This window comes from Eretmochelys imbricata, chromosome 3 (assembly GCF_965152235.1).
Source record: "Eretmochelys imbricata isolate rEreImb1 chromosome 3, rEreImb1.hap1, whole genome shotgun sequence".
In the NCBI taxonomy this organism is placed as follows: domain Eukaryota; kingdom Metazoa; phylum Chordata; order Testudines; family Cheloniidae; genus Eretmochelys; species Eretmochelys imbricata.
In genome coordinates this window covers 114,890,595-114,916,568 of record NC_135574.1, presented here as the reverse complement: position 1 = coordinate 114,916,568, position 25,974 = coordinate 114,890,595, and the positions used below count along the sequence as shown (strand labels likewise).

General features: G+C 42.6%; 1 protein-coding gene across 1 annotated transcript in view; it reads right to left on the bottom strand.

The window, feature by feature from the left end:
* Positions 1–3,654: 3,654 nt before the first annotated feature.
* The window catches only part of CCDC170 (coiled-coil domain containing 170), an 83,547-nt gene continuing 61,227 nt past the window's right edge, over positions 3,655–25,974 (bottom strand). The window contains 4 exon segments of the mRNA XM_077811794.1: positions 3,655–3,855; positions 19,648–19,884; positions 23,735–23,977; positions 24,836–25,009. Coding sequence (XP_077667920.1) covers positions 3,655–3,855; positions 19,648–19,884; positions 23,735–23,977; positions 24,836–25,009 — 855 coding nt within the window.

The following is a 25,974-nucleotide window of genomic DNA, read 5'->3' as shown; positions in this document are numbered from 1 at the left end:
TTGTCTAGCGGGTGTTTCCCAGGTTTGTAACTACATTTGAAATACAGATACATAGTCAATATTCATAACTTCCGATACAAAAGTGATACATGCATACAAATAGGATAATCATATTCAGCAAATCATAACTTTTCCAATGACACCTCACATGATGTACCTGGCATAAAATACTTTATAATTCTGTCATAATCATATCATAATAATATTACTGTGAAGAATATGGGGTTCAGGGTCATACCTCCCTCTCCTCCCAAGCCAGTTATCCAGCTTCTAAACCTGTTCTTTCATTTGGTTGTTTGTGTTCCAGTCCTACCAGTACATAATTTTTTTCTCTAACTTCATGATACTTTCTCCTCTTCAAGGAGTCTCTTTCTCTTCCTTTGATAGTCTATTCTACCATTTCTAGCACAGAAAACATTTTACTATCAAAGAGTTTTGGTGAAAAAGGCATTTACAGTAGCTTTGCTCCAGAAATTCTCTATCTTTCTGGAAGTATTCTCAAGATTTTCGTTGTCAACATTTTATAAGCTTTGGGTCCCCTCATTTGTTTTTTCTTCAAAATTATAAAATAACTGACCAGTTCACATGGGTACCACTGGTCCCCCTGGGTTTGAAGAAATGTCAATGGCTCGTGTTCTCAAAGTTAAAAAAAAAAACTCCACCAGGTAGAGCACTTATTCATGGGGATCTCGTCTTCTAGGCTCAAACTCAGTAAAGCATTTCAGCTTGCTTAAGTGCTTAGCTGAAACAAGGCATTATTGCATAATTTCTCTGTTTTCAAAACATAGTAGTGACAAGTTTGTTATGAAGTACAAAAATTAACTCAAAATCACATCCTTTTTTTAAAACAATGCTTTATCAGAATTTTTGTGGCACACATGATACAATATTGTATTTTATCCAGTACAAATACTGTAAGAGACAATTTGTTCAAAGAAAGATAGGCGGAGAGAAAGATTAAAATTCAACAAGTTACGGGCAACTTATTTATTTAATTTCAGTGGTTACCTCGAAAATTGTAAACAAGGGGAGCCAAATTCTGCTCTGTTTACCCTTGCAAATCTGGAGTTACACCACTGCCTTCAGTGGAATTACTCCAGATTTACCACTGTAACTGAGAGCAAAATTTTGGCCTTTAATTGAAAACAAACATTCTATAGCTTTATGCGTATGAGCAAATGCATTTCAATTTTTATATATATTTTGTACCCAATACAATCCTCTACTGTAGTGAAAGGGTAATCCTTATAAAGAAAGATTCTGCAAATGCTTACTCTTTTAATTCTTACTCACAGAAGCAAGCCCAGCGAAAACAATACTCTACTCATATGAATAATGGTTAGCGCATGGTATTCCAAGCCTTTTCAATCTTAAAACATATTTTGGGGAAGGTTTTAATTAATTTGGATTTAGGTTGCTACATCCTGGTTTGAAAATGAAAGATTCAAAGAGAATGTTACCTAAATCAATTTTCCTTGTGAAAAATAATGAGTCTGAAGTTCTCAACATTACATGAAACAAAGCCCAATAGAAGATTACAAGTCAGCTTGGGGTTAATTAAACTGCATGGTTAAAAAATCACTCTGAACTTTGTTCATGTCAAACTACTGCTTTATTTACTTTTTTATTTGCTTTAGCTAAATGAGCAAAGATGCCAGTAACTCTTCCAGAAGAAAAACAAATATTTAGAATAAGGGATGTATTCATTGATGTACTGTTTAAAAATTGTACATGATATGTCTTATTGAGGCAACAAAGTCAGAGACAAAATTAGAACTCAGAAGTTCCTGATTCTGCTAATCTTGGGCTCAAAACACAACAGACTAGACTAAACCTTTCTTTGGATTGAGGTGAAATCCTGCCTCCACTAACGTCATCGGGGTTTTGCTTCTGACTTCAAAGGGGCCAGAATTTCATCCTTGGTCTCTTGGTTTGAGCTCCCAGGAACTTCCATGCTCTAATCTTGACAGACACTGAATCCTTTTGTGGCCTTTAGCAAGTCATCTAATTATTGTGCCTCAGTTTCCCCATCTGTAAAAGAGAACTAAAAATACATATCTCTTAGCGGTGTTTTGAGGGACTAGTTCTGAAAGTTGTCAAGTGCACTCAACTCCTACTGGGAGTACATTCAACACCTAGTATGTTCAGACACTAATTTCTTATTTTAGTTTGTTCAATTTATGGTTTATAAAGCATGTTTCAGTATTTTAAAAGTGTGTATGTAAGAAACAACAGCTGACAGGGCTTTACACTAGCTGGCAAAGACTCTGTCCACCTATGTAATTATGGAACAAACAAAAGCACAAGCTAAAACTACTATCAACCTTATCTGAGTATTAGTATATCTGTACATCCCTCTTCCTACCTACACACCCCCGAGCAGTTCAGTTTGACCGATAAAATGTTAATCTGTAATCTGTTATTTTCAATGAAAGAAGTGCCTATATCTCAAGTTTTATTTTATATTTGTGAATATTAGGGTTTTTCCTTTTTATTTGTGAATATTTGTTAACTTGTATGTGAACAAACCATTTCACAATAGAAAATAAGAAAGGAAATTAGTGTTAATCTAAATAATCATAGGAACATACGATTTACCATACCTGATCATACCACTGGTCTGCAAAGTTTGGTATTCCTCATTCAAAAATAGCCAATAACTGATGTTTCAGAGAAAAGCAAAATATAAAAAAACTACACTGCATGTAGCCAGTTGTGCATTACTTATGTAATCCCTCCTAATCCTGTACTAAGATTTTCTAAAAAAAGATTGTAAAGATTATAATTCATTTTCCTTAAAATATAGATTAATAATTTCAATGACTGGAGTAATGTCTGTTGAGATGCCCCATGCTCCTAACCCCTCTATGGTATGTTAATTATGCAAAAGGGAACTTGTTGCAATTACAATGTGTGTTGCATCACAACTTACACTGCTCTGAGGTGAGAGCATGCTGCTTCCTTACTTCATATCCTCTGCCTTTCCACCACCCAATCAAGCTTCTAAAGCTCAACTACAGTGGGTGCAGAGGGACTAGCAATGATGAGAGCGAAGCATGTGTTGATTAGGGGAGGTAACTGAATAGCTGCCTCTTCTATCTGCCCAACTACCCAACAGAACTTTCACAATCTGGCTGTCCTATGAGCCATGCAGCAGAGGTGGGTCTATACCCCACATACTGTCTATCAAGCACATAGACCTTGATTACGTACAAGCTTTATATTGGGGGTGATACGGCTTGTCTCTTATCAAGATTTGTGAATTTGTACAGATAACTGCCATTAACAGTAGGAGGAATTACATATGTTTGTTCCTGGACAGGGAAACAGACATCTGTTAGCTGTATTAAAAATATTGCTTATTAAAAATACTTCAGTGTCTGGAGTGCAAGAAATTTAAATTTAGGTTGGATCCTTTTCTGTATTTTGTTTCGCTGCCGGTACAGTGGGTGAAATCCTAGCTCCACTGAAGGCAATTGCTAACCTCCTCTTGACTTCAGTGGGGCCATAATTTCACTCCATATATACATTTTGAGAGAGATGGTTATAGGAATATTTGCTCAAATCACCCACAATCAGGACTCATGCTGCTGTTCATTTTCAACACTAAGAGCCAGCTGAGTTCTGTCCGCCTGTCTCTCAAAGAGGCACTGTTCAGTGAAGAAGCTGTAAGTGACTTTGCGAGTGTCCATCTTGCCTCACTGCCACGTCTTTGAGGCAGACACAGGGAACAAAATGGTGCTGATGAGAATGGATCAACCCCTCGAGACGTGTGATGATTTCATAGTCAGGGAGTGCAAGGCTGGTAACACTAAGGCCCAACATATGCGAGACCACCTCACGGAACTCTGCCAGCTGCAAAAGCAAACAAACAAATCAATCATTCAGACAAGAGGAAGGCTGGAAAAACATTTACACACACACACAAGTAGTACTTGTATCAGGGATTCAAAGATTATGTAATTGCTCCTTACAACCTGAAAGTTTGGCATTGTTCTTCTTCCGCATGATTAGAGATTTTGGTGGACTAGATGGCTGGGGTGACTGGACATAGAGTCTTTACCTCTAGGTTTAATCTCAGAAAAAAGTCATACAAAGTCTGTTGGGCAGCCTGTGTTTAAAGGCCGGTGTTTTCGGTCCAGTTCCAAGTGGACAGGTGTCCATATGAAAAGTCACCATCAATATTGTTGGCAGTCACAGCAGGAAAATTAGGACATCAACTGCTATGACACTGCATGCACACAGGTGACACATCTAATGAGTAAAAATGGCCCAGGTCTACATAGTCACTTTTCAGAGTTTAATCACACTTTAATAAAAGCTATGAGGCAACATTCAGACATCTTCTGTCCCTGATTAGATTTTCTAACCAAGATAGTTTAGCACTAAGGGGAAGGAGAAGCATCAGCAGATGTGCCTAAACTTGCAGCTTCTAACTTCCATATTTCCTGTGGCAGGCTGCAGCCCTTGGCCAACCTCTCCCAGCTAGTTCCCTTTAAATTACCTTCATCCAGCTCCAGCTGGCTGGCAGCAAAAGGATTTCAAACAAAGTAGAACTCAAAACAACATCTTTATGAGAAGTAAGGAATGGTGTCCCTAGCCTCTGTTTGTCAGAGGGTGGAGATGGATGGCAGGAGAGAGATCACTTGATCATTACCTGTTAGGTTCACTCCCTCTGGGGCACCTGGCATTGGCCACTGTCTGCAGACAGGATACTGGGCTGGATGGACCTTTGGTCTGATCCAGTATGGCCATTCTTATTGTCCTTTCCACCCAGGCATCTCTGCTTTTACATTCTTCAAATCTTCCTCTACCACTTGCAGGACAGGTCAACCCACCTCCTCACTCCTTTCTCTCCTGTGCCAGAAGAGGCCAGAAAGTAAACAATCCTTCTCCTCTAAGATCTCCACATTATGATGGAACAGCCAGAGTATATATTGCCCTCCTTCCCAGAACTTGTCCTGATTGGCGAGGAGGGAATCCTACTTCCACCCTACACTAATATGTCATGGTCCCAGACCCTTAAGGAAACAATAATCTGGGTTTTTCCCCAGACACCGAATTTTACCCTGAGACCATTTTCTTTCCCCCAGCATCTGCCTCTGCCATTTCCTAGGCCCTCATCTGCTCCAGAACTTCTGGAACCTTAAAGGGGCATGTCAAGGGTCAGGGTTTGGCTGGCCTCACTCCTCACTACTTCTTAAAGGGGACAGAACCTCCTGTTATGTTACCAATATTGGTCTTTGAATAGTGAGCTAGGTGATTTTGCCGTTGGGATACTAGATGAATTTCTGTCATCATGGGCAAATGTGATAACCTACCACAAGACAATTAAAAGAGAGTAAGAGGGAGAAAGCCTTCCCCTCCACAATTTCTAACTGGTTTATTTATTTATATTACCAGCAGTACACAGAGGTCCCAACCAAGATCAAAGCCCCGTTGTGCTAGAAAGGGTACAAACACAGAATAAGCTATACTCAGGCCCTCAAAATCTAAACCCCCTTAACTCACTGACAATTAAGTTGTAAAACAGAGTGGAAACAAAAACAAATACACTCCCAAAATACCCTGGTTACCCCCCGCCTCCGAATGGAATCCAGAACATTAAGGTTATTGTAGCATACCTAAACCAAATTCAAATTAAGAAAAAACAAGTGCAAAGGCCAGATCCTGAAGCCTTTAGTCAGGCAAAGTCTCACTGAAGTCAGCAACAGTTTGTGTGACAACAGACCGAGTGGAAAAGCGAGTACAGACCTTCAGTATTTACAGCTAAGTTCAGAAAAATAAATGAATCAAATCATCATAAAGTACTGAGGGATCTTAAGGATTCAGCCTGGTAATATCTGTCCTAAATTAGGTCCAAAAGCTGTGAAAGAAAGGCTATAACAATAGGCTAAACAATGCAGCACTAGAGGGGCCTCATATTTCAAAGTGCTCTTCCCAGTGACTTCAGAGCCAAGCCTGGAGGCAATAACTCAGAAGCTGTGGCGGAATGCTGGAGCAGCATGGTGGAGCATTAGCTGGATTTTTTTAAAGGGCTCATTCAAGGTTGGCTCCAACAGGCTGGTAAGCTGGCATTTGTCAACCAGGACCTCAAACACATTTAAAAAGAAATCTGGAGCTCCCATGAAGTCCTCCAGCTCTTGGATCCATGAGCCAGTTGGCCAGGGAGCATCCAGCAAGAGTAGCTCTTCATGTTCCTCCTTTCGTTCCCCCATTAACATCCTGAAAGCTCCTGATCAGATTATTTCCTTCCTGTAGAAGAAAACTAGAAGAGGCTCCTCTAGCATCAAGCTTTGGCCAAGAGGATTCACTCAAGAGCCACAGGGGAAACTCTTCTCCCATGGGATAAATACGATGCCGCAACAGCGCTTCCAGTCCCTGCTGACCAACATGCTCAAGACTCAGCTTGGTGCATGTTTGTTGTTCTCTGTATCGTAGCTGAAGTTTTTCATCCTTTTCCTTTATTTTTCAAATCTTGCCTTCATTTTTTGGGAGGCAATTCCACAGTTAGAAGCCAGTTAAGGAACATGTGAGTATGCATGGTTTAGCACTGCTAAATGCCAGAATGAAGGGAAGCCACAAACTCTCAAGGTATGTCTACACTGCCCTGCAAACCACAGAATTGCTGACGCGGGCCAGCCATAAGTATTTTATTGTAGCATGAATATACGCTCAGTCTAATAAACTGCTTGATTTCAGCCAGTGGAAGATGCACATTAAAGGATATATGGAAATCTCACTCTTTTTCTTGTCATGGAGGAAAATTACTGGCATAAATGGCTACATTTGAGGAACGGTAAACATTTTAGGAATTTGGAGTACTCACATACTTCATATCTAATCCACCCATCTGTGCACAGTATATCTATCATTTTCTTGGCCATCCTCTCATTCTTCGCCTGCAAACTTCATACATGCTCAGATCATCTCAGCCTCCTCCTTACAGCTTCTCTGATATCGTACACTTTGGTCTCACTCCTGATGACATCATTCCACATTTATACCCAAAAGGTCACCCCCTCACTGGCCTCAAATATATCATTACAATGGTTTTAAGTCTTCTCAAGTGCCTCTTTTTGGTCACCCATGTCTGTGATCCATACAGAAAAGTTGGACTTACTATGGTTTGTATAGTTGTCCATTAAATAACCTGAGTAACTGTTTATCATAAATCACACACACTTATCTTGCTCCAGACTTCCCCTGCACTCAGCAGCCTTGCGTTCAGTTCTCTGTCAATTTCTCCGTTTGCTACTAACAAATCATGAAGGTACTTAACCAGAAACCTGATCTAGGCACTGGTCCTCATTGTTAATATTCATCTGTCTTGGCTCTGTGCAAGTCAACTACAGGACTTCAGTCTTTGTTTTACTCATTTTGAGGCCATACTTTGCTAGTTCCCTGTTCCAAGCATTGATTGTCTGGATCAAATCCTCCTCACTATCAGCCATTAGTGCAATATCATCAGCACAGATGGTACCTTTGCTCTCCTATGAAGTTTGTCACAATTATGAATACTAACGGACTAAGCACTGATCCCTGGTAGAGCCCAACCTTCACCTTGAAACCCTCCATTACTCAAAGGGTGTCTGCTCTTTTTTATCCTGGTACCATTACACAAACCCATCACCATCTGGACAATATCCTCTGTTATCCCAGAGAATCACAGCAAAAGTCCCAGAAGTCACCTAGGTAGTATGCTGAATGCTTTTTCCAAATCGAGGAACTCCCAAGTGTACTCGTTTCCTTCCAACTTCTTTTCCACCATTTGTTTAGCAATGCATATACATTCCACCTGTTGTTCCTTTTCTAAAGCCAAAATTTAGCCTTTCCTAAAACGGGTTCCACTATTGATTTAGTTGGGGATTGGTCCTGCTTTGAGCAGAGGGTTGGACTAGATGACCTCCTGAGGTCTCTTCCAACCCTGATATTCTGTGATTCTATGATTTGGCAAATGTGGCTATCTATAATTCTCTTAGTTTCATGCAGTGGGACAACATAATTCCTTGGTACTTCGAACAGTTGTGTATCTCACCGTTTGTTTGTATATCAGTACCAGTATGGACGTTCTCCATTCTCTTGGCATTTTCTTCTCTTTCTAAACTAAGTGCAGAACTCATCTGAGCCAGCATACACCAATTTCTCTCAAGTCTTTGATCATCTCTGCCATGACTGTCTGAACTTGTTGCTTTTCTGGATGACATCTTCAGCAGTGCAGCCTTGACGTTTGCCTCTGACAAGTCAATAGATATTCAGTGTAACCATAGTTGTGTCAGTCGCGGGATATTAGACAGGCAAGGTGGATGAGGTAATGTCTTTGACTGGACCAACTTCAAAAGCTTGTCTCTCTCACCTACAGAAGTTGGTCCAATCAAAGATATTACCTCACCCACCTTGTCTAAGGTCAATAGATAAACACTTCAAGAAAATCAGCTTTCCTGCTAATGAATTGTAGCAAGAAAACAGGAAAATGTTTGTTCATGAAAGAGGTGAAAAGAGAACTGATTGTCCTGCAGAGCAAAATACATTATAACAAGCTGACCAAAGAGCAACATTGCTTCCCTTGCAAAAGTGCTGAACAAGAGACATTGATTTTTATTCAGACTATTTTAATAAAGTGACAGGTCAAACAAAAGCAACATAAGGAGGAGTGCAAATATATACTGAAATATTTCCTTAATTCTACAGTATGTCTTGCCTGGAGCAGAACTACACATTTCTGCTCCTAATTTGATACACTGCTGTATGTGTTTCATGAACATTTATTAAAATGTTGTGCTAAAATATTTAGTGACTAGAAAAAACACAATGAAAATTCTGCTTCAACTGTGCAAACAATCATCATCATCATGACAAATCTCCAAAGAACGTGGCCTTGTTGCAAATCAAGCACCACCTGGATTTATCTCTGGCAAGGAGTTTGAGTGGTCTGCCTGTATATTCATCACTGTGTATGTCCATCACTGGCAATCCTGTTGTGTCACCAGAGCTTTTGGTGGCCACTGAACTCTGGCCATATAGCCACATTCCTTGGTACACACTTCAGAATTCATTGGTTTTCCATTCTTATATGTCCATACCAAGAAAGCCGCCAAAACTGAACTGGTGCTGATGGAGGGATTGCTGGATTTGGCTTTGAATATCCTTGTCAAGGGTCCTTCCCCACTCTGAACTCTAGGGTACAGATGTGGGGACCTGCATGAAAACCTCCTAAGCTTACTTTTACCAGCTTAGGTTAAAACTTCCCCAAGGTACAAATTAATTTTACCCTTTGCCCTTGGATTTCCACTGCCACCACCAAACTTTATCTGGGTTCCTGAAAAAACGTAGTTTGGAGACGTCTTTCCCCCCAAAATCCTCCCAACCCTTACACCCCACTTCCTGGGGAAGGTTTGGTAAAAATCCTCACCAATTTGCATAGGTGACCACAGACCCCAAAACCCTTGGATCTTAGAACAATGAAAAAAGCATTCAGTTTTCTTACAAGAAGACTTTTAATAGAAGTAAAGAATCACCTCTAAAATCAGGATGGTAGATACCTTACAGGGTAATTAGATTCAAAACATAGAGAATCCCTCTAGGCAAAACCTTAAGTTACAAAAAAGACACACAGACAGGAATATTCATTCTATTCAGCACAGCTATTTTCTCAGCCATTTAAAGAAATCATAATCTAACACATACCTAGCTAGATTACTTACTAAGTTCTAAAACTCCATTCCTGTTCTGTCTCCGGCAAAAGCATCACACAGACAGACACGGACCCTTTGTTTTTTTCCCTCCTCCCAGCTTTTGAAAGTATCTTGTCTCCTCATTGGTCATTTTGGTCAGGTGCCAGCGAGGTTACCTTTAGCTTCTTAACCCTTTACAGGTGAGAGGACTTTTCCTCTGGCCAGGAGGGATTTTAAAGGGGTTTACCCTTCCCTTTATATTTATGACAATTCTGATTTTGCCCTGCCACTTGATATGGAACAGTTAGTGGAGATCACAAGAATCAAAAACATCAATCTGGTGTTCTTCAGCTTTCTTCAGTGCCCACATATCACTTTTATACAGGAGACTTGGTATAACTGGTTGTGATGGGGTGGACTAGGCCCAAAGGCCCCCTGCTGGAGGCCTCAGGGTTCAGCCACACCCATCCCAGGAAAGAAGCAGTGGAGAGGTCCTCCAAGCAGGCTAGCGTAGCTACAGGGGAAGTACGCAATCAAGGCCCAGGAGGGCCATATAAAAGGAGCTGCAGAACAGAGCAGTAGTTAGTTGCTGCATGAAGCAGGAGAAGAAAGGACAGCAGGCCTGGCTGCCTGGAAGAGCACAGGACTACGGAGAGCTAGGTCAGCTGGTAGGGACTGGGGGAGCAAGAGGCTCCTGACTGGCTGCTAGGGATTGAGTAAGGACTGAGCCTGGGGCTCAGAAAGATAGCATCTCCAGGGAGGAAACCCTGGGGATACAGCCTCACACCAGGCTTGGAACACTTAAAGACTAAAGCCGAAGGAGGGCTAGAGAGAAACACCATCAGAGGGGTACTGAGATAGGCTCTGTGGACTGTATACCCCAGAAGGGGGTTGTGCTGGCTAATGTGCAGACAGTCACTCGGCCGAGTCACTGAAAACCCTCCTGAGAACCACTGAAAGGGGTCTCCAGACCGAAATAATGCAGACACGCCCAATCAGAAGGGGGCACTCGCGAGAGGTGGGTGCCAACCCCTTTACACTGGTTCTACAGATCTGCCACTTTGAAGCAAGTTTGATGTCACTATGCCCTGGATAGGACACTCAAGGACCCAAAACATGGCAGCAGCTGCTGCTATAAGAACATCCGCATCTTTCCGGCATCCTCCTTTGAAAACAATGCAACGGGTAAAATAAAAGCAGGACTGTTCTTCTGAAATATCACAAACTGCGACTAGTATTACACACTGTCTGAACTTTCATGTAAGGCTTTCTTCAAACACAACGAATTCTTTAGACACAATAAACCCTGCATCTTGGCAGGGGTTTAGACTAGATGACCCTTGCGGTCCCTTCTAACCCTATGATTGTATGATTCTATTATTTCAAACTTATCACATATATGCACAATCCTAAATTTCACTTCAGCCAGTAACGATTTTCACTAATAATTAGAGAATAATAATCTCTTTATACTCTATTTCTGCATCAGAAATAAACAAATTCACATTACACTTTCTTTACCCTCAGCCCAAGAAGAAAGTTGAAAAGGGTCTTATTCAGCCATGGAGAAGAGAAAGAGCCACAGGAATCTTACCGCACACAGACCAAAAACTGAACCAAGAACTGTGACATTTACATTCCTATCAAATATTAAATATCGCATTTCAGTGCTTGAGCTGAATCAATGTCAAAATAAAATATATTTGGGATTTTCTTTGTGGTTGATTGTGTATAAAGGCTACGTAGGGATCTCAACAATTGCTTTGAATGCAATTGATCTTATTAAGATAGATTATATTAGATTTAATAAAATGCAAGTATTATTCTTGAATACGTAGCAATGACAGCTAAAATTGATATGTTTTTCTTTTCATAGTGCAAATACAGAGCTTTAAGAGATTACAGGTGCTGGGGGGGGGGGGCGGGCAGCAGCACGTGGCTTGGGACCCCCTCTGGTGCTTGGGGAGGGGGGGTGTTGGTGGGGTTGGCAGGGACGGCCAGAGGGGCTCTGCGTGCTGCTCCCGCCACAAAAGCCAGCTCCGCAGCTCCCAATGGCCAGGAACCGCAGCCAATGGGAGCTGTGGGGGTGGTGCCTGTGGGTGCGCACAGCGCTTGGAGCCCCCTTGGCCCCTCTGCCTAGGAGCTGCATGGTCATGCTGATGGGAGCCAGGGAGCCCCGCACCCTGAGGTAAGTGCCACCCTCCTGCCCTAGCCCCCTCCCCCCCCACACACACACACACAGAGTGCTGCTGCTGCTGGCCCCTGCAGAAGTCATGGAGGTCACAGAGAGTCACAGAATCTGTGACTTCCGTGATAGACACAGCCTTATTATACATAATATTATCTCAGCATGCTCCCACACCCTCAAGCTGTGGCCTCAGTTTTCAAATATACTTTTGCCCTAACTATGCTGCAGCCTCTGTTCCCTCCACACTGGTTCCTAAGCCCAGCCTCCTTGTCCAACCAGTCTCAGTCTCCTCTTTGCCCCTCCCCAACCCTAGCTCCTTGTCCACTCTCAGTGTTCCCTACCCCCAGCCAACTGGCTCCTACTCACCTAGCCATTTCCCTCACTGGATCTAGTCCCAGGCTCCCCTCCCCATAAGCTCCCAGTTTCTTTGTCCAGCCAACATCAGACCCAGTTTCTCTCCTCTCCCTCCAGTCCAACCAGGCTCTTTGTTGCAATCTACTCTTTTTCCCCTCCCCCCACGTCTGATGTTTGTCTCCTCTGTATTCAAATCAGATGGCTTCCTCCTCCACACTGTATGGGTGGCCCAGCAGTAGGAGGAGGGTCACTGGGTGCACAGGAGAGACAGGCTCAAAGTTCCAGTGCCTGGCCCAGAGCAACTGAGAGAAGCGAGTACGGGAAAAGTCCAGTCTGGGCTGGAGCATGCTCAGTCACTCTGTGGGGATGGTGCATGTGCAGCCCAGTCACAGTAGCAGCCGTGAGAGGCTCCAACGTACTCAGTGCGGATGGAATCTTCAGTGATTTTTAGTTGCTAAAAATCTAAGAATTCTCTACTGAGCATGTGTGAACTGAGATTTTTTTCAAACATTTAGCCCTTCACGAAAAACTGCCCAGATTTGGCAGAGACAGCAAAAGGCTTGTTCCTTAACATAAAGGGCAACTCCTTGCTAAATTTCAAGTCCCTGTTTCAAAGCATGGCGGCATTACAGCTTTTCAAAGTTGCCAGAATTCTTTTTTTAAAACATGAGCAAAACAATCATTTTACCTAGCTTTGTTCCTGGAAATGGGTGAACTGTTTTAGCTGAAGTTTTCCCATAAATTTCAGCCCGAATGGTTAAAGTTTGACAATGTAATAGGCAACTCAAAATGGTCTTATAATGGGAAGTGTTGGGAAACCTCAATAATTGACCCACCTGTAATAATCAAACACATGCAATATGTAGTAGCAATAAATGCACATATGTGATTTGCAAAAATGTAGTCAGTGGCTTTAATTTTGCACCTTCCAATGACCTCTGTGCTCTCATTTTGGATTCCAGGATAACAGTATAAAGCATTTATTTATATCTAAACCTTGGAGGTTCATGAAGTATCAGATCTTAATGTCACAAGAGCCTTATATCAGGACTCACGCAGCTGAGTTCCCCCAGGTGAGCCTGGGTCTAGCTGCTTCAGCCTTCAGATGATAGCTTAAATGAACCAAGCAGGGCTGTGGAAGGATTGGCTGATTGGCTGGCTGTATCAATTGGCTGAAAGGAACAAACAGGTCTGCATTCACACTCAGCAGCAGATTGCTGTTTGCTCAACACTTACACCCGCAGTTGTGATCACGCCTGGGCCTGCCTCGTTTCCAGCCTTGTTCCTGTCCTCTCCAGTCTGCCTCAACCCTACTTTTTTGCCTGGCTTCTGACTCTGCCTGTGACTCCTGGCTCTGGTGATGATCTTTGGCTTGATTCCTGGTTCCTAACTCCAGCTTTGGCCTGTGACTCCTGTCTCCAGCTCTAACTACTAGGTCAGACTACCCAGGTCCTGGTCCTGGTCCAGCAACCCCACCCAAACAAGAGAGGGCTTTGTTCAGCTTTTGGGATGGGCCCCCCTAAAGCCAATGCAGTGCTGCAGGCCATTAGTGATTCAGACCCATCGAGAACAAAAGTTTCCAATGCCTGACAAGCTTGATGGTGACCACAGAAAATTCCATCAGTTTTTAAATCAGTGCCACCTCTTGTTCCTGCTATGCCTACAGTTGTTTTCCACCACCTATACCAGGATGGGATTTCTTAGCCTGCTGTCCAGGGAACGGTTGGTCTGAGCTTCCCCACTGCCTGAGAAATCCAGTGCCCTAATTGAGACAGTTCAAGGAGTTTGCCCAAGCCATGACGGTGATCTTCAACCATCTGAATCACAAGCACATAGTAGAATCCAAGTTCCAGATCCTCATGCAGGGATGCTGGCCAGTTGTTAACTATGCTGAAGATGTTCAGTGCCTGGTGACACAGAATGGAACAAGGTGCTACCACTTCTGGCTTGGTCTAAAGGATGAAATCAAGGATGAGCTGGTGTGGCTAGACCCCCAGCTTGTCTGGGCTCATTTATTGACCTGTCCATTGAGATTATCAATCACTTATCAGAATGCCACCAAAAAAGAAGGATGGCCCAACTTAACAGCTCCAGCTAGCCAACATCCAGCACCCACCCTATAGCCTGAACTCATGCAGGTTGACGTGGCCCAGACCCACTCTGAAGCTGAGAAAGCCTGACATTAGGCATCAGGTGCCTGTCTCGACTATGAGGAATCTGGGCACTTCGCCTCGACTTGTCCCACAAAGGCCTGTTCCCCATCTTCATCAGGAAATGCCAAGTCTCAGTCCCCACGTCTGTCCACCATACCTAATCAGAGCCCGACTCAGCTTCTGCTCAGTCCATGGCATTCTGTCACATCTGAAGCCAGCTTGAAAGCACTGATTGATCTGGCATCTCCAGTAGTTTTATGGACTTGGACTTCATTCAAATGCAGTGGATCCCTACTCGTAAGGCCTAAGCTGATCTAAGAGAATCCACTGACAGATCACTCCTCTCATCAGGTCCTATCATGCATGATATTGCGCCCTTAGACCTCACAACCCCTCAGGTTTCTGACTACACAATGGCATCCTCTATGACGGGAAACTTATTTGTGTCCCAGATGGCCAGCCTAGGCTCGAAGTTCTGAAATTATGTCACAATTCAACACTCACTGGCAATGTTCCCTCTAATTTTTTCCATCCGTGTGTGGAATTAATTTTGTTATGCGCACCAGTATCAACTAATGTACAGATGTGCGCCACCAGTAGAAACAAAAAACTCTAGATAATTTTTTTTTAAGTTAGCATAGGGATAATTTCTCCTGCTGGGACAAGTTAGGCATTTTAGAACTCACTACTCAAAGAATTAAATTTAAGCATAAGAGAAATAAAAATTATGAAATGCGTAGACCAGTCAAAAAACTAAAATAACAAACTTTGTAAGAATAAAATTACAGAGGCTGCCGAGGGAAGTGGCCAGCCAAAGGACTGCAGTTTGCCCCTGAGCAAGGGACTGGACTAAAGGGGCTGCAGTTCGCCACTGTGGTGAGAGGCCAGCCGAAGGACTGTTGGTTCACCTGGAATGGGGGAGACAATGGAGTTGGGGCAGGACACCGTGGTCCAGGAGCGACGCAGGTCCCCAGAGACAACAGAGATGGTGGAGAAGCAGTGACAGAGTGAGACACCACAAGAGGAGGGTGCCCTGCTGATGGACAGAGCTAATTCCCATAGCAAACAGCAGGAGGCACCATGAGCGGTGAGCATAAATAGCTACACTGGCCAAGAATCCTTGCTGGAAGTTACTGTCTCCACTGCCCACCCATCTCAGTGCTGATCCATCATGTCCCTGGACTTCACTGGAGATTTACACTGCTCCCACAGTTGTACAGTAGTGTTAGTCACAGTTCTTCACTATGGTGGCACACTTAGTCCATTCGCACACAGTCCCTACCACCCCAGAACTGCCTGCCTCTTTCTACAGCACATCTTCTGGCTCTATGGACCACAGACTGGCACTGTAGAATCATAGAATATCAGGGTTGGAAGGGACCTCAGGAGGTCATATAGTCCAACCCCCTGCTCAAAGCAGGACCAATCCCCAATTAAATCATCCCAGCCAGGGCTTTGTCAAGCCTGACCTTAAAAACTTTTAAGGAAGGAGATTCTACCACCTCCCTAGATAACGCATTCCAGTGTTTCACCACCCTCCTAGTGAAAAAGTTTTTCCTAATATCCAACCTAAACCTCCCCCACTGCAACTTGAGACCATTACTCCTTGTCCTGTCCTCTTCTACCACTGAGAATAGTCTAGAACCATACTCTCTGGAACCACCTCTCAGGTAGTTGAAAGCAGCTGTCAAATCCCCCCTCATTCTTCTCTTCTGCAGACTAAACAATCCCAGTTCCCTCAGCCTCTCCTCATAAGTCATGTGTTCCAGACCCCTAATCATTTTTGTTGCCCTTCGCTGGACTCTCTCCAATTTATCCACATCCTTCTTGTAGTGTGGGGCCCAAAACTGGACACAGTACTCCAGATGAGGCCTCACCAATGTCAAATAGAGGGGGACGATCACGTCCCTCGATCTGCTCACTATGCCCCTACTTATACATCCCAAAATGCCATTGGCCTTCTTGGCAACAAGGGCACACTTTTGATTCATATCCAGCTTCTCGTCCACTGTCACCCTATGTCCTTTTCCGCAGAACTGCTGCCTAGCCATTCGGTCCCTAGTCTGTAGCTGTGCATTGGGTTCTTCTGTCCTAAGTGCAGGACCCTGCACTTATCCTTATTGAACCTCAGATTTCTTTTGGCCCAATCCTCCAATTTGTCTAGGTCCCTCTGTATCCTATCCCTGCCCTCCAGCATATCTACCACTCCTCCCAGTTTAGTATCATCCGCAAATTTGCGGAGAGTGCAATCCACACCATCCTCCAGATCATTTATGAAGATATTGAACAAAACCGGCCCCAGGACCGACCCTTGGGGCACTCCACTTGACACCGGCTGCCAACTAGACATGGAGCCATTGATCACTACCCGTTGAGCCCGACAATCTAGCCAACTTTCTACCCACCTTATAGTGCATTCATCCAGCCCATACTTCTTTAACTTGCTGACAAGAATACTGTGGGAGATGGTGTCAAAAGCTTTGCTGAAGTCAAGAAACAATACATCCACTGCTTTCCCTTCATCCACAGAACCAGTAATCTCATCATAGAAGGCGATTAGATTAGTCAGGCATGACCTTCCCTTGGTGAATCCATGCTGACTGTTCCTGATCACTTTCCTCTCATGTAAGTGCTTCAGGATTGATTCTTTGAGGACCTGCTCCATGATTTTTCCAGGGACTGAGGTGAGGCTGACTGGCCTGTAGTTCCCAGGATCCTCCTTCTTCCCTTTTTTAAAGATGGGCACTACATTAGCCTTTTTCCAGTCATCTGGGACTTCCCCCGTTCGCCACGAGTTTTCAAAGATAATGGCCAATGGCTCTGCAATCACAGCCACCAATTCCTTTAGCACTCTCGGATGCAACTCGTCCGGCCCCATGGACTTGTGCACGTCCAGCTTTTCTAAATAGTCCCTAACCACCTCTTTCTCCACAGAGGGCTGGCCATCTATTCCCCATGTTGTGATGCCCAGTGCAGCAGTCTGGGAGCTGACCTTGTTAGTGAAGACAGAGGCAAAAAAAGCATTGAGCTTTTTCCACATCCTCTGTCACTAGGTTGCCTCCCTTATTCATTAAGGGGCCCACACTTTCCTTGGCTTTCTTCTTGTTGCCAACATACCTGAAGAAACCCTTCTTGTTACTCTTGACATCTCTCGCTAGCTGCAGCTCCAGGTGCGATTTGGCCCTCCTGATTTCATTCCTACATGCCCGAGCAATATTTTTATACTCTTCCCTGGTCATATGTCCAACCTTCCACTTCTTGTAAGCTTCTTTATGTTTAAGATCCGCTAGGATTTCACCGTTAAGCCAAGCTGGTCGCCTGCCATATTTACTATTCTTTTGACACATCGGGATGGTTTGTCCCTGTAACCTCGACAGGGATTCCTTGAAATACAGCCAGCTCTCCTGGACTCCTTTCCCCTTCATGTTAGTCCCCCAGGGGATCCTATCCATCCATTCCCTGAGGGAGTCGAAGTCTGCTTTCTGTGTCAGATCAAGGCCCACAATTTGTCATGTGCTTCTGGCACAAGGTTTTAAATTCCCAGGTGTAGAGCTCCTTACCTCATCAGCATACCACCTACAGATCACACCAATGGACGGACCAAACCAGATCTTAGAGCAGTACCTCTAATGCTTCCTGAATTATGACCAGCATAATAGGGTCTCCCTGCTGCCTTGTGCAGAGCTGGCCTACAACAGTTCGATCCATGCCTCCCCCTGACAGAGACCATTCTATGGCAATTGCAGCTTCCATCCCTGCTTTCACGCAGCATTGACCACAGACTCCCTGGTCACCCATCTGCATCACCTGCAACAAGAACTTATTGAACAACTGGAAGCCACCAAAGTAACCTAGAAGCATTATGACAACAGCAGCTTCCAGGATGCACCACACTTTAGTGTCAGGGACAGGGTCTTTATATCATCTCAGAATCTGAAATTAACCCAACCATCAGCTAAGCTGGCTCACCAATACTTAGGTCCATTCGATATCCTTGAGCAGATCAACCTGGTGACACTCAAGCTTCAATGACCAGAGTCAGTGAAGACCCATCCAGTGTTTCAAGTCTCTCTCCTAAAACCTTACCTACGTAACCCCTTCTTTGGTTAATCCAACCCACCGCTGCTGCCCATAACAGTCCCTGGACAAGAAGAGGACCTTGTCTGACAGATTCTTGACTCCAAGCAAGTTTAATTGCTTGGTGTACTAGGACAACTACGGTCCTGATGACCAGTCATGGCAGCCAGCAGAGAACATTCATGAATCAAGATTGGTATGCGATTTTCATTGGGTCCATCAGAAAGAAGGTGCTCCTGCCAGTGGGCTACTGTCAGGAACCCTAGCATTGAGTTCCCTTGACAGAGCCTAGTGCTAGCCAGCTCAGCATTCAGGAAGGTTAATGAGCCCAGCTGGGCTGCAGCAGAATTGCCTGATTGGCCGGCCCACCTAATTGGCTAAAAGGAGACAAAAAGGTCTGCATTTAAGCTCAGCAGAAGCAGCAGTTTGCTGGCTGTTCAGTGCTTACACCCACAACTGCTATCTCTCCTTTTCCTGCCTTGTTCCCAGCCTTGCTCCTGCCTTGTATCCAGTCTTGGCTCTGGCCTTGCTCTGGTCCTGCTCCAATCTGCTCTTGCCCTGTTCTGATCCTGCCTGGTTTCTGGCTCCGGCTCTGACCTCTGACTCTGATTACTGACTCTTGGCTCTGGCTCTAGTCCTTGGATTGATTCTTGGTTCTGACTTCAGCTTTGGCCCAGGGCTCTGGCTACCAACTCTATCCCTGGCATTAACCACCAAGCATTGCTCAGGTTCTAACCACTAGATCAGACCACCCACGTCTCAGTCCTGACACCTGGTTTGTTAACCAAAAAAGTTACCTTTGATATATTTTAAAAATATTTTTGAATTGTCCATGAATCCATTGCCTATACATGGCAAAATAACTAGGTTTTACTGGCTGATAAATATGAAAAATTGAATCAGTAACAAAGAAGTTGGAGTTCTAAATATTTTTTAATCTAACTTCTCCAAAACGTGGTATGAACTGAACACTTAGTGGCGTACAGTGACACAAAAAGTCTTATTTGGCACTCTTTTGGGATGAGTTGCATAACTCTGATGACTTTGCCACTCTTCAATAATGCAGCCATCTCAAACTCATGTCAGTAAAACCTTAATACTAACACACACGTTTTCAGAATGGCAGTATAATTCGTCCAGATACCAAGTTCTCTCAGTTTCCAAATGGCATCTACCAATTGTCTATCATATTTATACCTACCTGCCTTTCTCTTTTTGATACCTCTGCCAGGATTGTTTTAAGTGCCTTCAGTTCACTGGTAACTGCTTCTAGCATACTCCTGGCCCTTTCTTTATCCTCCTTAGCTTCATGCTCTGTAAACTGTAATTCAGATTTGACACAGATCAGCTGCTTCTCAGCCTTCTCCTTCATCTTTTCCAGCTTGCCTTGAGACTTGTTTAGTTCCTCAATGGTTCTAGTCTGCTCCAGAGTTTTGACCTACAAGATCAACGATTAGAGGACTATTAAGTTCTTCACATTGCCATTTATAAGAACCCAATAGCGAAGATGGCTATTCTAGAATGCTTTTTTTTTCTGCTGAGCTGAAGATAGCTTTTTGCCACTGTAAAGCGACAAACATTTTCACAAGAAATTCAGAACTAGTGAAAAGCTAAAACTGTGTTTCATTTAAGTTCAAAACTTTTTCTCCCAGGTTTGATAGAATAGATTTTCTGAGGACAACTAAAGCAACACACATTGGAATGTGTTCGACTGTAGCCATGTTGGGTATTCCACATTCCATAACATTAACTCCAAGTGTTCTGGACTGTATTTACAGATGCTATGTAGTACATACTTAGAGGTCAATGACAGATTCCAAAATATCACAGATCTCTTGACTTTATTACACTGCTTTCTTTGCCACACAGACAGATTTCAGTAGTTCACCGTTAACATATGTTATTATACTTCATAGTTAGTGTTTCGTGTTTTCAGTTTTTACTGATTTACACCTGTTTATCAATGTACACTCTCTCTCTCTCTCTCTATATATATATATATATATATATATACACACACACACACACAAACATACATACACACACTTTACTTATTTTTGTTAAACACTAACATGTTAGGCGATTGTTGTGTCCTGCAGTTCTGAGACTGAAGCAGTTCTGCAGTGTAAAACACAGAACACACTCACAGTGGCGGTTGGAAAAATTAAACAATGCTAGTATTGTACTATGATTGGCTCACAAGAAGACGCTGCCCACCTATTTCTTTGTGAGCGCTTAGTGCAGCACTGATATTTAAACAGCCAATCCTCCACAGATAAAGATAAGGTAAAAAGGTAAACCTGGGGTGAAAATGCAAATCTATACCTGAACACCAACAAGAAAATCAGTGCTTAGAAATTTTCAAGAAAATCAAAGACAGGAGTGAAGAGGATGTCTTGTGCTGCGAGTACTGCAGAGTTGAGATTAGTGCTCACGCTAACAGAATAAAGGAGTATGTTGAAAACAAATGACATAAGAAGCTTAAAGAAGAAGGCGAGCTGTTGGGTAAACAGTCAATATCAGGAGCTTTCTTTCATTAACACCCTAGTGAGAGGACGCAGTATGATTGTGCCACTGAATTTGTGCGTGCTTTGTTTCACCAGACAGCTGCTGTTAATTGCTAAGGGGCCTATTGGTGACTTTGTGCAACCATACTGTCCAGCAGCAAAAACCATTCCTAATGCAGACAACCTCACTCGTAAATATCTGAAAGAAAATGACAATGCTTTAGAATCTAAACTGATGGAACGAATTGATGGAAATGTGGTGTCTAGGCTGATTTTTGATGAGTCTCCTCATACCTTGGACTGTCCAATTTTTGGCCTTTTGTTTTTGTTTTTTGATTTCAAAGTGAATAAACTTGCATTGTTTAGTGCTAATGTGACATTAGCTGACACCCACTTTGTTGAGGCAGCAATAACTGATATGTTTGAGATGTATCAACTAACTTGGGAAAACGTGGCCACAGCTAACACAGATTCTGATTCCTACATGGCTAAGTTTGCATGGGAAATTAAACTCAACCAGTAACCAGAGATGCTACCTATTACCTGTCCTGCTAACCTGATTAACATTGCGCTGTCAGCAGCTATTGCTATAGAAGAAATTAAAGAGGTGAAATCTTACATCATTGGATTCAGGGTTATTTCAAGCATGCAAACAAGTTGAAGGCTTTGTTTTACACAGTGCAAGATGAATGCAGAGCCAACTGCCAATTACCTACCCATTATGCCATATCAGTGGATGAGCTTGTACTTCACTGCCTGTTATGTAAATAATGTGTGGACTGTGCTAATATGTCTCATAGATCAGACTGAGTTTGTTGGTTCTAAAGCAGAAACTCTGAAGAGACTGGCAAATAACCAAAATTACTGCCAGATTCTGCCCACCAAGGTAATGTTCATTGTTGAAAACTTGGAATCACTGGATGACAAACATTTTTTTCCTCTGACTACTGCCAACGTGATTGCCAATACAGACAATTACCAGATCCTGACAACCAAAATCTCATCTGAATTAAGCATAAAAGTAGCAGGAGAAAAATACAGCGAGAAAACCCAGCTGCTTCTGGAAATCCTTCCAACCCCACAACATGAGAAAACCAAAAAAGCGTTCCAAACCTTCAACACCGTGCTCAGCAACAAATGGGAGATGACCGTGACCCATAATCTGAACCCCAAAGAGTTTGGTGCTGAAGATTCTGTTTGAAATGTCATCCAGGTGTGTACCCCTTCCTCTCAAGGTGTATGACTGTTATGCTAGTGTTTCAGTGATTTGCCACTGTGATAAATAAAGTGGGGGGGGGAGGTAGCTCTCTTTGATGGACACCCAGCCAGCCAGCTAGCTATAAAATCCCTCTTGGTAGCTGTTCTTTACTTGCTTTACCTGTAAAGCGTTAAAAAGTCCCCCAGGTAAAGGAAAAATAAGTGGGCAACTGTCCAAAAGAGCCAATGGGAAGGCTAGAACTTTTTAAAATGGGAAAATAAACTTGCCCTTTGTCTGTGGTTGCTCTCTCTGGGCTACAGGAACCCGGCGCAGCAATGCTATAAGCAAAAATGCTGTGTAAGGTTTGAACCAGATATGAAAAATTATTTTCCATACCTAGCAGGACTCATTGGGATAGGGAATGTTTAGGTAGACATGATCAGGTTATTTCTTTATTTTGGCTTGTGGATCTCCTCTGTGCTAACCCCAGATGCTTTTGTTTGCTTGCAACCTTTAAGCTGAACCCCCAAGAAGCTATTTTGAGTGCTTAAGTTTTGGAATTTTTTAAAATCTAGCAAAAGCCTGAAGTTCCAGGTGTATTTTCTTTCTTTTTGTTAAATTTTAAAATTTACCTTTTTTAAGAACAGGATTGGATTTTTGGTGTCCTAAGAGGTTTGTGCATATGCTGTTTGATTAATTGGGGGCAACAGCTAAATTTTCTGTTTTCTTTCTCAGCACTTCCCCAGAGGTGGGGGTGAAAGGGCTTGAGGGTACCCCACAGGGAAGAATTCACAAGTGCTCCTTCCTGGGTTCAAGGGGTTTTTTTTGCATTTGGGTGGTGGCAGGGTTTACCAAGCCAAGGTCAAAGAAAAGCTGTAACCTTGGGAGTGTAATACAAGCCTGGAGTGGCAAGTATTAATTTTTAGAATCCTTGCGGGCCCCCACCTTCTGCACTCTGAGTGACAGAGTGGGGATTCAGCCTTGACAGCCACTAAAGATAAAATTTCAAATTTCCCTGAAAATTTCCCTGAAAAGGGAATTTACTACCTACATGAACATGCCTAACTCTGACAATGTAAACTGGATTTGCTGGCTTTTTGGAACAGTCATCAAGACACACTTCCCAACTTCAACAAAGTGGCACAGCAAGCCCTGGGGTCTATTAATACAGAGCGCTTACTTTCAAAGTTGGACTACCTCCAAGACAGCAAGAAGCTCAACATGAGTGAGGATACTTCGAAGAAAACTATGTGAGTGTACGTAAACCAGGATTTCTTGAAAAAATATTAGCTCAGAGAGACAAAAGATACCTTTGTACATAAAAAAAGTTTTAATTATACGTAGTAAAATGTGTATGTTACGAACTTTTTTTTTCTTTTTTCCCCGTTTTTTAATTATTTTTAACCCCATTTCATCCTGGTTTTAATGTTTGGAAAACACCAACAAATTCCTGGAATTATTTCTTACCAAAAAAAGCTGAAAAATGTGGAACACTATTCATAATATAAAATGAGCTCCAATTGTATTCAGCCTTTTCCCTCCACTGGTAAACAGAAACGGTAAAATGTAACCAAGTTACCCACTTTCAGTTCATTGGTGTCAGACAGTTTGGCTTTGAGGTCAGTGTTAGAGTCTCTTGCCAGGCCCAGCTCCTTCTGTAACCTCTCCACCTTCTTATGTAACTTTCTGATGGTTAGGTTTGCCTCATCTCTCTCCACAGCCAGGGCTGTGCGCACTTGCTTCTCCTCTTCCAGCTGGGATATTTTCTGCCGCAGAAGGTTCATATGCAGCTCTTTGCTCTCAAGCTTTTCTTTCTGAGCTTTCAACTAGTTTAAAGAAAACAAGGGGATTTCAAAAAACAAACATACACCCAACTTTAGCAGCAATTACATGAATGGATTGTCATTGTAAGTTTGGTCCTTCTGAAGCACATTTCTGTAAGTCTGACCTTCTCATCGTTTCCTGCAGAGCTCCGTACAACTCTGCTCTGGCCTACATAGGCACGTCATCTCTATCTAATCACCCTATATCTCACCTCCTACTACTTCCCTGGGCCACCTCCACCGCTCCTTCTATTTTACTGCTTACATGTTGAACACCGACCTTATCCTATACTTAAGCATCATGCATAACACCTAAGCTTGCTTTTTTACAATTACCAAACATATGTAATCCTGCAGGTTAGCCTAACAGTTGGTGAAGAGCTCAACCACAGCAGGATGGCTGATAGTGTTTGAGTCAAACCAAACACATGTAACAGATTTCAATCAATGACATCATAGCTGTGTCTGGAAGTTTAATACACCAAAAAGATCAAGTATTTACTAAAGTACTAGTTACGTTTTATTAACTTTAGTGAATGTGATTTGCAGACTGTGCCAACGAAAGGATACTTCTACATTTAAATATTTTTGGTATGCTCTAATAGTAGTATTGTTGTTAGGAGGTGTTCAATTGACCTACTTTTTTATTGTTGTTTTACTATGCAGTAATTTGCTCTGGGTTGCAAACATGTTTATTATCTCCTCTTTGGAAGACAGACTGTATCTTTGTATGTGTTAGTACAAAGTGGGGCTTTGATTTTGTTTGGGGTCTCCCTGGCAGCTACTTTAATGAAATATAGTAATAATAATGCTCTTCTTTATAACAGATGGAGATGATGAACTCAGCCCTCCTTTACCTACCTTCCTTTGTAGGTTGTTCGCATTAGTCTTGTTTTCAATCACTGCATCACTTTCCAGTTTGACCAACTGCTCTGCACGGGCCAGAATCACATCCAGACTCATATCGAGCCCAATTTCAGCTGCAATGCTGTCCAGCTTCATTTTATCTGAAAGTTGTTCCAGAAATTTAAGATACTGAAAAAAGAAATGGGTAAGTGGGAAGAGAAAAGGAGTCATTTAGAGCCCTTAAAGAATCCAAACCATTTTCCTCTATGCTGGCAGCCATCGAAGTACAGCCAACCATCACCATTTCAAAAACATGAAGCACACACTTAGTATCCTCTTACAGTTAATACAACTCAGATATTTCTCAAACAGATCTCTTCATAGGTATTTGCTAGAAAAAGAGTTAAACCTATAGTATTTAGTAGTTTAGTGACACCAGGGATCCTAGAAATGTTTGCCACAGAAAATCATGGAATTTGTGTTTTTACAGAGAATCTTTAGTTTTTACATTTTGTGAAAAAATAAAAATATATACAGTGGAACCCCAATTATCCAATCTAATTGGGACCAGGGACAGATTGGATAATCAGGAGAATGGGTGGGGCTTGGGCTCTCAGCTTAAAAATTGTAAATATATCCAATAAAACATTGTGTTCAATCAATACCTATCTATATTGTGGCTAGGGATACTAAAGTTCAGCATTTATTTAAATCGTGGAAAAACACAGATTTTTCTGTTTCTTTTTAATTAGAGAATTTGGGGAGGGGTTATCACAGCAAACTCGGATCCTTGGTGATAACCTACCATGATACATGCCAAGCACAACTGATCTAATAGGTAGACTGCAAGTCAAATTTGTATTATACTGTCACACATGACATTGCTGTGTAATATTTTGTTTAATTGTTCTGGAATGAGAAATGACATTTTAAATACAATTAGATTTTGCCCCTATCTTATACTTTATCTATGATGAGGTTTGAAACAACATGAATACTTCCTGAGATAACTGTACAAAAACAAAACCAGAGACAGCAGATCAGAGGTCAGGTGTTAGGAGAGGGTACACAGAGGATGTGATGGTGGACTGAGGAGCAGCACAAACAGTAGGTGGAAGAGATCTACTGATTCAACTATTGGATCTTTCTTAACC